This window comes from Branchiostoma lanceolatum, chromosome 11 (assembly GCF_035083965.1).
Source record: "Branchiostoma lanceolatum isolate klBraLanc5 chromosome 11, klBraLanc5.hap2, whole genome shotgun sequence".
Lineage (NCBI taxonomy): Eukaryota > Metazoa > Chordata > Leptocardii > Amphioxiformes > Branchiostomatidae > Branchiostoma > Branchiostoma lanceolatum.
In genome coordinates, this window is record NC_089732.1 from 16,981,821 (window position 1) to 16,996,040 (window position 14,220).

Sequence of the window (14,220 nt, forward strand, 5' to 3'; positions counted from 1 at the left end):
CCCTCCAGTAAAGCAGCCTCGAGTGTCGATGTCAAACACGGAAGTTCTGCACTTAAATTAATTCAACGCTAGCGCTATCAGATGTAATCCTCAGTCAGTGTAAGGTTGCAGATATTGCCCGCGGGAATATTGATAAGCCCCTTGACTGTTAGAAAGGTCGTTGCTATCTTTTAAGTTTTGTCACAGTATTGGCTTACCAGTTTGACAATCATTCCCCTCCCAGCCAGCCTCACACCCTCCACTAGAGCAGACTCCAGTCCGTATGTCACACACGGAACCTCCGCTCGCACACTGACAAGTGCCGGTACAGTCGGGTCCGAACTCACCTGGTGAACAGACTTGAGAAAAGAACAATACGGAGAATTGTCACACGTCAAGATTGCCAAAGATATTTTGCTTGTTTTATGTACAGATTCACGTCGGAGATACAATTTTATGTACCTGTTTGACAGTTGCTTCCCTTCCACCCGGCTTCACACCCTCCACTAGAGCAGACTCCAGTCCGGATATTACACACGGAATCTCCGCTCGCACAGTGACAGGTGCCGGTACAGTCGGGTCCGAACTCACCTGGTGAACAGACTTGAGAAAAGAACAAATCGGAGAATTGTCACACGTCAAGATTGCCAAAGATATTTTGCTTGTTTTATGTACAGATTCACGTCGGAGATACAATTTTATGTACCTGTTTGACAGTTGCTTCCCTTCCACCCGGCTTCACACCCTCCACTAGAGCAGACTCCAGTCCGGATATCACACACGGAATCTCCGCTCGCACAGTGACAGGTGCCGGTACAGTCGGGTCCGAACTCACCTGGTGAACAGACTTGAGAAAAGAACAATACGGAGAATTGTCACACGTCAAGATTGCCAAAGATATTTTGCTTGTTTTATGTACAGATTCATGTCGGAGATACAATTCTATTTACCTGTTTGGCAGTTGCTTCCCTTCCACCCGGCTTCACACCCTCCACTAGAGCAGACTCCAGTCCGGATTTCACAAACGGAATCTCCACTCGCACAGTGACAGGTGCCGGCACAGTCGGGTCCGAACTCACCTGGTGAACAGACTTGAGAAAAGAACAATACGGAGAATTGTCACACGTCAAGATTGCCAAAGATATTTTGCTTGTTTTATGAACAGATTCACGTCGGAGATACAATTTTATTTACCTGTTTGGCAGTTAATTCCCTTCCACCCGGCTTGACACCCTCCACTAGAGCAGACTCCAGTCATGACGTCACACACGGAACCTCCGCTCGCACAGTGACAGGTGCCGGTACAGTCGGGTCCGAACTAACCTGGTGAACAGACTTGAGAAAAGAACAAATCGGAGAATTGTCACACGTCAAGATTGCCAAAGATATTTTGCTTGTTTTATGAACAGATTCACGTCGGAGATACAATTTTATTTACCTGTTTGGCAGTTAATTCCCTTCCACCCAGCTTCACACCCTCCACTAGAGCAGACTCCAGTCATGACGTCACACACGGAACCTCCGCTCGCACAGTGACAGGTGCCGGTACAGTCGGGTCCGAACTCACCTGGTGAACAGACTTGAGAAAAGAACAATACGGAGAATTGTCACACGTCAAGATTGCCAAAGATATTTTGCTTGTTTTATGAACAGATTCACGTCGGAGATACAATTTTATGTACCTGTTTGGCAGTTGCTTCCCTTCCACCCAGCTTCACACCCTCCACTAGAGCAGACTCCAGTCCGGATATCACACACGGAATCTCCGCTCGCACAGTGACAAGTACTGATACAGTCGGTGCCGAACTCACCAGGCGTACAAGCTGGAATAACGAAAAATATTGAAGAAAGCCAAACTTTTAGACCAGTAGAAGAATTATTTATTCCTAGATATATTTTGGACATATACAACACGAATTGGACCACGAAGCACAGTCACTTTCCTGACAGATGGCTCTTACTTGTCCAGCCTCACACCCTCCAGTAAAGCAGCCTTGAGTTTCGATGTCAAACACGGAAGTTAACGTTCTGCACTTAAATTAATTCAGCGCTAGAGCTATCAGATGTAATCCTCAGTCAGTGTAAGGTTGCAGATATTGCCCGCGGGAATATTGATAAGCCCTTTGACTGTTAGAAAGCTCGTTACTATCTTTTAAGTTTTGTCACAGTATTGGCTTACCAGTTTGACAATCATTCCCCTCCCAGCCAGCCTCACACCCTCCACTAGAGCAGACTCCAGTCCGGATGTCACACACCGAATCTCCGCTCGCACACTGACAGGTGCCGTTACAGTCGGGTCCGAACTCACCCAGGATACAGACTACAAAGAAAACAATTAGAAAACCGTTACATTGTGTTCATTTCAAAAAACGACAAAGCTCAAACCTTAATAATTACTAACGGTCAGAATAGAAGGTTTTGAACATAACACCACATGTCTGAATCACCTGTCTGACAGTCATTTCCCTTCCACCCGGCCTCACACCTTCCACTAGAGCAGACCCCAGTCATGACGTCACACACGGTACCTCCACTGGCACAGTGACAGGTGCGAGTACAGTCGGGCCCATACTCACCAGTTGTGCAGACTTGAAAAAAGAACAATTGGGAGAAAAGTCACACGTCAAGAGTTGCAAAATAATCAGATACCAGATTGCTTGTTCCATGTACAGACTATCACGTCGGAGATACAATTTATGTACCTGTTTGACAGTTGCTTCCCTTCAACCCCGCCACACACCCTCCACTAGAGCAGACCCCAGTCATGACGTCACACACGGAATCTCCGCTCGCACAGTGACAGGTGCCGGTACAGTCGGGTCCAAACTCACCAGTTGTGCAGACTTGAGAAAAGAACAATACGGAGAATTGTCACACGTCAAGATTGCCAAAGATATTTTGCTAGTTTTATGTACAGATTCACGTTGGAGATACAATTTTATGTACCTGTTTGACAGTTGCTTCCCTTCCACCCGGCTTCACACCCTCCACTAGAGCAGACTCCAGTCATGACTTCACACACGGAACCTCCGCTCGCACAGTGACAGGTGCCGGTACAGTCGGGTCCGAACTCACCTGGTGAACAGACTTGAGAAAAGAACAAATCGGAGAATTGTCACACGTCAAGATTGCCAAAGATATTTTGCTTGTTTTATATACAGATTCACGTCGCAGATACAATTTTATTCACCTGTTTGGCAGTTAATTCCCTTCCACCCAGCTTCACACCCTCCACTAGAGCAGACTCCAGTCATGACGTCACACACGGAACCTCCGCTCGCACAGTGACAGGTGCCGGTACAGTCGGGTCCGAACTCACCTGGTGAACAGACTTGAGAAAAGAACAATACGGAGAATTGTCACACGTCAAGATTGGCAAAGATATTTTGCTTGTTTTATGTACAGATTCACGTCGGAGATACAATTTTATTTACCTGTTTGGCAGTTACTTCCCTTCCACCCGGCTTCACACCCTCCACTAGAGCAGACTCCAGTCCGGATATCACACACGGAATCTCCACTCGCACAGTGACAGGTGCCGGTACAGTCGGGTCCGAACTCACCTGGTGAACAGACTTGAGAAAAGAACAATACGGAGAATTGTCACACGTCAAGATTGCCAAAGATATTTTGCTTGTTTTATGAACAGATTCACGTCGGAGATACAATTTTATGTACCTGTTTGGCAGTTGCTTCCCTTCCACCCAGCTTCACACCCTCCACTAGAGCAGACTCCAGTCCGGATATCACACACGGAATCTCCACTCGCACAGTGACAGGTGCCGGTACAGTCGGGTCCGAACTCACCTGGTGAACAGACTTAAGAAAAGAACAATACGGAGAATTGTCACACGTCAAGATTGGCAAAGATATTTTGCTTGTTTTATGAACAGATTCACGTCGGAGATACAATTTTATTCACCTGTTTGACAGTTCCTCCCCTTCCACCCGGCTTCACACCCTCCAATAGAGCAGACTCCAGTCATGACGTCACACACGGAATCTCCGCTCGCACAGTGACAGGTGCCGGTACAGTCGGGTCCAAACTCACCAGTTGTGCAGACTTGAGAAAAGAACAATACGGAGAATTGTCACACGTCAAGATTGGCAAAGATATTTTGCTTGTTTTATGAACAGATTCACGTCGGAGATACAATTTTATTTACCTGTTTGGCAGTTGCTTCCCTTCCACCCGGCTTCACACCCTCCACTAGAGCAGAGTCCAGTCCGGATATCACACACGGAATCTCCGCTCGCACAGTGACAGGTGCCGGTACAGTCGGGTCCGAACTCACCTGGTGAACAGACTTGAGAAAAGAACAATACGGAGAATTGTCACACGTCAAGATTGGCAAAGATATTTTGCTTGTTTTATGAACAGATTCACGTCGGAGATACAATTTTATGTACCTGTTTGGCAGTTGCTTCCCTTCCACCCAGCTTCACACCCTCCACTAGAGCAGACTCCAGTCCGGATATCACACACGGAATCTCCGCTCGCACAGTGACAAGTACTGATACAGTCGGTGCCGAACTCACCAGGCGTACAAGCTGGAATAACGAAAAATATTGAAGAAAGCCAAACTTTTAGACCAGTAGAAGATTTATTTATTCCTAGATATATTTTGGACATCTACAACACGAATTGGACCACGAAGCACAGTCACTTTCCTGACAGATGGCTCTTACTTGTCCAGCCTCACACCCTCCAGTAAAGCAGCCTTGAGTTTCGATGTCAAACACGGAAGTTCTGCACTTAAATTAATTCAGCGCTAGAGCTATCAGATGTAATCCTCAGTCAGTGTAAGGTTGCAGATATTGCCCGCGGGAATATTGATAAGCCCTTTGACTGTTAGAAAGCTCGTTACTATCTTTTAAGTTTTGTCACAGTATTGGCTTACCAGTTTGACAATCATTCCCCTCCCAGCCAGCCTCACACCCTCCACTAGAGCAGACTCCAGTCCGGATGTCACACACCGAATCTCCGCTCGCACACTGACAGGTGCCGTTACAGTCGGGTCCGAACTCACCCAGGATACAGACTACAAAGAAAACAATTAGAAAACCTTTACATTGTGTTCATTTCAAAAAACGACAAAGCTCAAACCTTAATAATTACTAACGGTCAGAATAGAAGGTTTTGAACATAACACCACATGTCTGAATCACCTGTCTGACAGTCATTTCCCTTCCACCCGGCCTCACACCTTCCACTAGAGCAGACCCCAGTCATGACGTCACACACGGTACCTCCACTGGCACAGTGACAGGTGCGAGTACAGTCGGGCCCAAACTCACCAGTTGTGCAGACTTGAAAAAAGAACAATTGGGAGAAAAGTCACACGTCAAGAGTTGCAAAATAATCAGATACCAGATTGCTTGTTCCATGTACAGACTATCACGTCGGAGATACAATTTATGTACCTGTTTGACAGTTGCTTCCCTTCAACCCCGCCACACACCCTCCACTAGAGCAGACCCCAGTCATGACGTCACACACGGAATCTCCGCTCGCACAGTGACAGGTGCCGGTACAGTCGGGTCCAAACTCACCAGTTGTGCAGACTTGAGAAAAGAACAATACGGAGAATTGTCACACGTCAAGATTGCCAAAGATATTTTGCTAGTTTTATGTACAGATTCACGTTGGAGATACAATTTTATGTACCTGTTTGACAGTTGCTTCCCTTCCACCCGGCTTCACACCCTCCACTAGAGCAGACTCCAGTCATGACTTCACACACGGAACCTCCGCTCGCACAGTGACAGGTGCCGGTACAGTCGGGTCCGAACTCACTTGGTGAACAGACTTGAGAAAAGAACAAATCGGAGAATTGTCACACGTCAAGATTGCCAAAGATATTTTGCTTGTTTTATATACAGATTCACGTCGCAGATACAATTTTATTCACCTGTTTGGCAGTTAATTCCCTTCCACCCAGCTTCACACCCTCCACTAGAGCAGACTCCAGTCATGACGTCACACACGGAACCTCCGCTCGCACAGTGACAGGTGCCGGTACAGTCGGGTCCGAACTCACCTGGTGAACAGACTTGAGAAAAGAACAATACGGAGAATTGTCACACGTCAAGATTGGCAAAGATATTTTGCTTGTTTTATGTACAGATTCACGTCGGAGATACAATTTTATTTACCTGTTTGGCAGTTACTTCCCTTCCACCCGGCTTCACACCCTCCACTAGAGCAGACTCCAGTCCGGATATCACACACGGAATCTCCACTCGCACAGTGACAGGTGCCGGTACAGTCGGGTCCGAACTCACCTGGTGAACAGACTTGAGAAAAGAACAATACGGAGAATTGTCACACGTCAAGATTGCCAAAGATATTTTGCTTGTTTTATGAACAGATTCACGTCGGAGATACAATTTTATGTACCTGTTTGGCAGTTGCTTCCCTTCCACCCAGCTTCACACCCTCCACTAGAGCAGACTCCAGTCCGGATATCACACACGGAATCTCCACTCGCACAGTGACAGGTGCCGGTACAGTCGGGTCCGAACTCACCTGGTGAACAGACTTAAGAAAAGAACAATACGGAGAATTGTCACACGTCAAGATTGGCAAAGATATTTTGCTTGTTTTATGAACAGATTCACGTCGGAGATACAATTTTATTCACCTGTTTGACAGTTCCTCCCCTTCCACCCGGCTTCACACCCTCCAATAGAGCAGACTCCAGTCATGACGTCACACACGGAATCTCCGCTCGCACAGTGACAGGTGCCGGTACAGTCGGGTCCAAACTCACCAGTTGTGCAGACTTGAGAAAAGAACAATACGGAGAATTGTCACACGTCAAGATTGGCAAAGATATTTTGCTTGTTTTATGAACAGATTCACGTCGGAGATACAATTTTATTTACCTGTTTGGCAGTTGCTTCCCTTCCACCCGGCTTCACACCCTCCACTAGAGCAGAGTCCAGTCCGGATATCACACACGGAATCTCCGCTCGCACAGTGACAGGTGCCGGTACAGTCGGGTCCGAACTCACCTGGTGAACAGACTTGAGAAAAGAACAATACGGAGAATTGTCACACGTCAAGATTGGCAAAGATATTTTGCTTGTTTTATGAACAGATTCACGTCGGAGATACAATTTTATGTACCTGTTTGGCAGTTGCTTCCCTTCCACCCAGCTTCACACCCTCCACTAGAGCAGACTCCAGTCCGGATATCACACACGGAATCTCCGCTCGCACAGTGACAAGTACTGATACAGTCGGTGCCGAACTCACCAGGCGTACAAGCTGGAATAACGAAAAATATTGAAGAAAGCCAAACTTTTAGACCAGTAGAAGATTTATTTATTCCTAGATATATTTTGGACATCTACAACACGAATTGGACCACGAAGCACAGTCACTTTCCTGACAGATGGCTCTTACTTGTCCAGCCTCACACCCTCCAGTAAAGCAGCCTTGAGTTTCGATGTCAAACACGGAAGTTCTGCACTTAAATTAATTCAGCGCTAGAGCTATCAGATGTAATCCTCAGTCAGTGTAAGGTTGCAGATATTGCCCGCGGGAATATTGATAAGCCCTTTGACTGTTAGAAAGCTCGTTACTATCTTTTAAGTTTTGTCACAGTATTGGCTTACCAGTTTGACAATCATTCCCCTCCCAGCCAGCCTCACACCCTCCACTAGAGCAGACTCCAGTCCGGATGTCACACACCGAATCTCCGCTCGCACACTGACAGGTGCCGTTACAGTCGGGTCCGAACTCACCCAGGATACAGACTACAAAGAAAACAATTAGAAAACCTTTACATTGTGTTCATTTCAAAAAACGACAAAGCTCAAACCTTAATAATTACTAACGGTCAGAATAGAAGGTTTTGAACATAACACCACATGTCTGAATCACCTGTCTGACAGTCATTTCCCTTCCACCCGGCCTCACACCTTCCACTAGAGCAGACCCCAGTCATGACGTCACACACGGTACCTCCACTGGCACAGTGACAGGTGCGAGTACAGTCGGGCCCAAACTCACCAGTTGTGCAGACTTGAAAAAAGAACAATTGGGAGAAAAGTCACACGTCAAGAGTTGCAAAATAATCAGATACCAGATTGCTTGTTCCATGTACAGACTATCACGTCGGAGATACAATTTATGTACCTGTTTGACAGTTGCTTCCCTTCAACCCCGCCACACACCCTCCACTAGAGCAGACCCCAGTCATGACGTCACACACGGAATCTCCGCTCGCACAGTGACAGGTGCCGGTACAGTCGGGTCCAAACTCACCAGTTGTGCAGACTTGAGAAAAGAACAATACGGAGAATTGTCACACGTCAAGATTGCCAAAGATATTTTGCTAGTTTTATGTACAGATTCACGTTGGAGATACAATTTTATGTACCTGTTTGACAGTTGCTTCCCTTCCACCCGGCTTCACACCCTCCACTAGAGCAGACTCCAGTCATGACTTCACACACGGAACCTCCGCTCGCACAGTGACAGGTGCCGGTACAGTCGGGTCCGAACTCACTTGGTGAACAGACTTGAGAAAAGAACAAATCGGAGAATTGTCACACGTCAAGATTGCCAAAGATATTTTGCTTGTTTTATATACAGATTCACGTCGCAGATACAATTTTATTCACCTGTTTGGCAGTTAATTCCCTTCCACCCAGCTTCACACCCTCCACTAGAGCAGACTCCAGTCATGACGTCACACACGGAACCTCCGCTCGCACAGTGACAGGTGCCGGTACAGTCGGGTCCGAACTCACCTGGTGAACAGACTTGAGAAAAGAACAATACGGAGAATTGTCACACGTCAAGATTGGCAAAGATATTTTGCTTGTTTTATGTACAGATTCACGTCGGAGATACAATTTTATTTACCTGTTTGGCAGTTACTTCCCTTCCACCCGGCTTCACACCCTCCACTAGAGCAGACTCCAGTCCGGATATCACACACGGAATCTCCACTCGCACAGTGACAGGTGCCGGTACAGTCGGGTCCGAACTCACCTGGTGAACAGACTTGAGAAAAGAACAATACGGAGAATTGTCACACGTCAAGATTGCCAAAGATATTTTGCTTGTTTTATGAACAGATTCACGTCGGAGATACAATTTTATGTACCTGTTTGGCAGTTGCTTCCCTTCCACCCAGCTTCACACCCTCCACTAGAGCAGACTCCAGTCCGGATATCACACACGGAATCTCCACTCGCACAGTGACAGGTGCCGGTACAGTCGGGTCCGAACTCACCTGGTGAACAGACTTAAGAAAAGAACAATACGGAGAATTGTCACACGTCAAGATTGGCAAAGATATTTTGCTTGTTTTATGAACAGATTCACGTCGGAGATACAATTTTATTCACCTGTTTGACAGTTCCTCCCCTTCCACCCGGCTTCACACCCTCCAATAGAGCAGACTCCAGTCATGACGTCACACACGGAATCTCCGCTCGCACAGTGACAGGTGCCGGTACAGTCGGGTCCAAACTCACCAGTTGTGCAGACTTGAGAAAAGAACAATACGGAGAATTGTCACACGTCAAGATTGGCAAAGATATTTTGCTTGTTTTATGAACAGATTCACGTCGGAGATACAATTTTATTTACCTGTTTGGCAGTTGCTTCCCTTCCACCCGGCTTCACACCCTCCACTAGAGCAGAGTCCAGTCCGGATATCACACACGGAATCTCCGCTCGCACAGTGACAGGTGCCGGTACAGTCGGGTCCGAACTCACCTGGTGAACAGACTTGAGAAAAGAACAATACGGAGAATTGTCACACGTCAAGATTGGCAAAGATATTTTGCTTGTTTTATGAACAGATTCACGTCGGAGATACAATTTTATGTACCTGTTTGGCAGTTGCTTCCCTTCCACCCAGCTTCACACCCTCCACTAGAGCAGACTCCAGTCCGGATATCACACACGGAATCTCCGCTCGCACAGTGACAAGTACTGATACAGTCGGTGCCGAACTCACCAGGCGTACAAGCTGGAATAACGAAAAATATTGAAGAAAGCCAAACTTTTAGACCAGTAGAAGAATTATTTATTCCTAGATATATTTTGGACATATACAACACGAATTGGACCACGAAGCACAGTCACTTTCCTGACAGATGGCTCTTACTTGTCCAGCCTCACACCCTCCAGTAAAGCAGCCTTGAGTTTCGATGTCAAACACGGAAGTTCTGCACTTAAATTAATTCAGCGCTAGAGCTATCAGATGTAATCCTCAGTCAGTGTAAGGTTGCAGATATTGCCCGCGGGAATATTGATAAGCCCTTTGACTGTTAGAAAGCTCGTTACTATCTTTTAAGTTTTGTCACAGTATTGGCTTACCAGTTTGACAATCATTCCCCTCCCAGCCAGCCTCACACCCTCCACTAGAGCAGACTCCAGTCCGGATGTCACACACCGAATCTCCGCTCGCACACTGACAGGTGCCGTTACAGTCGGGTCCGAACTCACCCAGGATACAGACTACAAAGAAAACAATTAGAAAACCTTTACATTGTGTTCATTTCAAAAAACGACAAAGCTCAAACCTTAATAATTACTAACGGTCAGAATAGAAGGTTTTGAACATAACACCACATGTCTGAATCACCTGTCTGACAGTCATTTCCCTTCCACCCGGCCTCACACCTTCCACTAGAGCAGACCCCAGTCATGACGTCACACACGGTACCTCCACTGGCACAGTGACAGGTGCGAGTACAGTCGGGCCCAAACTCACCAGTTGTGCAGACTTGAAAAAAGAACAATTGGGAGAAAAGTCACACGTCAAGAGTTGCAAAATAATCAGATACCAGATTGCTTGTTCCATGTACAGACTATCACGTCGGAGATACAATTTATGTACCTGTTTGACAGTTGCTTCCCTTCAACCCCGCCACACACCCTCCACTAGAGCAGACCCCAGTCATGACGTCACACACGGAATCTCCGCTCGCACAGTGACAGGTGCCGGTACAGTCGGGTCCAAACTCACCAGTTGTGCAGACTTGAGAAAAGAACAATACGGAGAATTGTCACACGTCAAGATTGCCAAAGATATTTTGCTTGTTTTATGAACAGATTCACGTCGGAGATACAATTTTATTTACCTGTTTGGCAGTTAATTCCCTTCCACCCAGCTTCACACCCTCCACTAGAGCAGACTCCAGTCATGACGTCACACACGGAACCTCCGCTCGCACAGTGACAGGTGCCGGTACAGTCGGGTCCGAACTCACCTGGTGAACAGACTTGAGAAAAGAACAAATCGGAGAATTGTCACACGTCAAGATTGCCAAAGATATTTTGCTTGTTTTATATACAGATTCACGTCGCAGATACAATTTTATTCACCTGTTTGGCAGTTGCTTCCCTTCCACCCGGCTTCACACCCTCCACTAGAGCAGACTCCAGTCCGGATATCACACACGGAATCTCCACTCGCACAGTGACAGGTGCCGGTACAGTCGGGTCCGAACTCACCTGGTGAACAGACTTGAGAAAAGAACAATACGGAGAATTGTCACACGTCAAGATTGCCAAAGATATTTTGCTTGTTTTATGTACAGATTCACGTCGGAGATACAATTTTATGTACCTGTTTGACAGTTGCTTCCCTTCCACCCGGCTTCACACCCTACACTAGAGCAGACTCCAGTCCGGATATCACACACGGAATCTCCGCTCGCACAGTGACAGGTGCCGGTACAGTCGGGTCCGAACTCACCTGGTGAACAGACTTGAGAAAAGAACAATACGGAGAATTGTCACACGTCAAGATTGCCAAAGATATTTTGCTTGTTTTATGAACAGATTCACGTCGGAGATACAATTTTATGTACCTGTTTGGCAGTTACTTCCCTTCCACCCGGCTTCACACCCTCCACTAGAGCAGACTCCAGTCATGACGTCACACACGGAACCTCCGCTCGCACAGTGACAGGTGCCGGTACAGTCGGGTCCGAACTCACCTGGTGAACAGACTTGAGAAAAGAACAAATCGGAGAATTGTCACACGTCAAGATTGCCAAAGATATTTTGCTTGTTTTATGTACAGATTCACGTCGGAGATACAATTTTATTCACCTGTTTGACAGTTACTTACCTTCCACCCGGCTTCACACCCTCCACTAGAGCAGACTCCAGTCCGGATATCACACACGGAATCTCCTCTCGCACAGTGACAGGTGCCGGTACAGTCGGGTCCGAACTCACCTGGTGAACAGACTTGAGAAAAGAACAATACGGAGAATTGTCACACGTCAAGATTGGCAAAGATATTTTCCTTGTTTTATGAACAGATTCACGTCGGAGATACAATTTTATTCACCTGTTTGACAGTTCCTCCCCTTCCACCCGGCTTCACACCCTCCACTAGAGCAGACTCCAGTCATGACGTCACACACGGAATCTCCGCTCGCACAGTGACAGGTGCCGGTACAGTCGGGTCCGAACTCACCTGGTGAACAGACTTGAGAAAAGAACAAATCGGAGAATTGTCACACGTCAAGATTGCCAAAGATATTTTGCTTGTTTTATGAACAGATTCACGTCGGAGATACAATTTTATGTACCTGTTTGGCAGTTGCTTCCCTTCCACCCGGCTTCACACCCTCCACTAGAGCAGACTCCAGTCATGACGTCACACACGGAATCTCCGCTCGCACAGTGACAGGTGCCGGTACAGTCGGGTCCAAACTCACCAGTTGTGCAGACTAGAGAAAAGAACAATACGGGGAATTGTCACACGTCAAGATTGGCAAAGATATTTTGCTTGTATTATGAACAGATTCACGTCGGAGATACAATTTTATGTACCTGTTTGGCAGTTGTTTCCCTTCCACCCGGCTTCACACCCTCCACTAGAGCAGACTCCAGTCCGGATATCACACACGGAATCTCCGCTCGCACAGTGACAGGTGCCGGTACAGTCGGGTCCGAACTCACCTGGTGAACAGACTTGAGAAAAGAACAATACGGAGAATTGTCACACGTCAAGATTGGCAAAGATATTTTGCTTGTTTTATGTACAGATTCACGTCGGAGATACAATTTTATGTACCTGTTTGACAGTTGCTTCCCTTCCACCCAGCTTCACACCCTCCACTAGAGCAGACTCCAGTCCGGATATCACACACGGAATCTCCGCTCGCACAGTGACAAGTACTGATACAGTCGGTGCCGAACTCACCAGGCGTACAAGCTGGAATAACGAACAATATTGAAGAAAGCCAAACTTTTAGACCTGTAGAATAATTATTTATTCCTAGATATATTTTGGACATATACAACACGAATTGGACCACGAAGCACAGTCACTTTCCTGACAGATGGCTCTTACTTGTCCAGCCTCACACCCTCCAGTGAAGCAGCCTTGAGTTTCGATGTCAAACACGGAAGTTCTGCACTTAAATTAATTCAGCGCTAGAGCTATCAGATGTAATCCTCAGTCAGTGTAAGGTTGCAGATATTGCCAGCGGGAATATTGATAAGCCCTTTGACTGTTAGAAAGCTCGTTACTATCTTTTAAGTTTTGTCACAGTATTGGCTTACCAGTTTGACAATCATTCCCCTCCCACCCAGCCTCACACCCTCCACTAGAGCAGACTCCAGTCCGGATGTCACACACCGAATCTCCGCTCGCACACTGACAGGTGCCGTTACAGTCGGGTCCGAACTCACCCAGGATACAGACTACAAAGAAAACAATTAGAAAACCTTTACATTGTGTTCATTTCAAAAAACGACAAAGCTCAAACCTTAATAATTACTAACGGTCAGAATAGAAGGTTTTGAACATAACCTTCACATGTCTGAATCACCTGTCTGACAGTCATTTCCCTTCCACCCGGCCTCACACCTTCCACTAGAGCAGACCCCAGTCATGACGTCACACACGGTACCTCCACTGGCACAGTGACAGGTGCGAGTACAGTCGGGCCCAAACTCACCAGTTGTGCAGACTTGAAAAAAAGAACAATTGGGAGAAAAGTCACACGTCAAGAGTTGCAAAATAATCAGATACCAGATTGCTTGTTCCATGTACAGACTATCACGTCGGAGATACAATTTATGTACCTGTTTGACAGTTGCTTCCCTTCAACCCCGCCACACACCCTCCACTAGAGCAGACCCCAATCATGACGTCACACACGGAATCTCCGCTCGCACAGTGACAGGTGCCGGTACAGTTGGGTCCAAACTCACCAGTTGTGCAGACTTGAGAAAAGAACAATACG

General features: G+C 46.8%; 2 protein-coding genes across 2 annotated transcripts in view; both read right to left on the reverse strand.

Annotated features, from left to right (window-relative positions):
• LOC136444501 (uncharacterized) overlaps nucleotides 1–14,220 on the reverse strand; it is a 148,231-nt gene that overhangs the window by 21,794 nt on the left and 112,217 nt on the right. The window lies entirely within an intron of this gene.
• LOC136445007 (multiple epidermal growth factor-like domains protein 6) overlaps nucleotides 1–14,220 on the reverse strand; it is a 40,966-nt gene that overhangs the window by 18,164 nt on the left and 8,582 nt on the right. Inside the window, exons 14-29 of the mRNA XM_066442837.1 lie at nucleotides 14,060–14,200; nucleotides 13,535–13,675; nucleotides 13,066–13,184; nucleotides 11,846–11,950; nucleotides 11,336–11,408; nucleotides 10,593–10,733; nucleotides 10,325–10,465; nucleotides 7,871–8,011; nucleotides 7,603–7,743; nucleotides 5,149–5,289; nucleotides 4,881–5,021; nucleotides 2,427–2,567; nucleotides 2,159–2,299; nucleotides 1,738–1,802; nucleotides 930–1,070; nucleotides 198–338 (exon numbers count right to left, since the gene is read on the reverse strand). Coding sequence (XP_066298934.1) covers nucleotides 198–338; nucleotides 930–1,070; nucleotides 1,738–1,802; nucleotides 2,159–2,299; nucleotides 2,427–2,567; nucleotides 4,881–5,021; nucleotides 5,149–5,289; nucleotides 7,603–7,743; nucleotides 7,871–8,011; nucleotides 10,325–10,465; nucleotides 10,593–10,733; nucleotides 11,336–11,408; nucleotides 11,846–11,950; nucleotides 13,066–13,184; nucleotides 13,535–13,675; nucleotides 14,060–14,200 — 2,054 coding nt within the window. The remainder of the gene's footprint in view (nucleotides 1–197; nucleotides 339–929; nucleotides 1,071–1,737; nucleotides 1,803–2,158; nucleotides 2,300–2,426; nucleotides 2,568–4,880; nucleotides 5,022–5,148; nucleotides 5,290–7,602; nucleotides 7,744–7,870; nucleotides 8,012–10,324; nucleotides 10,466–10,592; nucleotides 10,734–11,335; nucleotides 11,409–11,845; nucleotides 11,951–13,065; nucleotides 13,185–13,534; nucleotides 13,676–14,059; nucleotides 14,201–14,220) is intronic.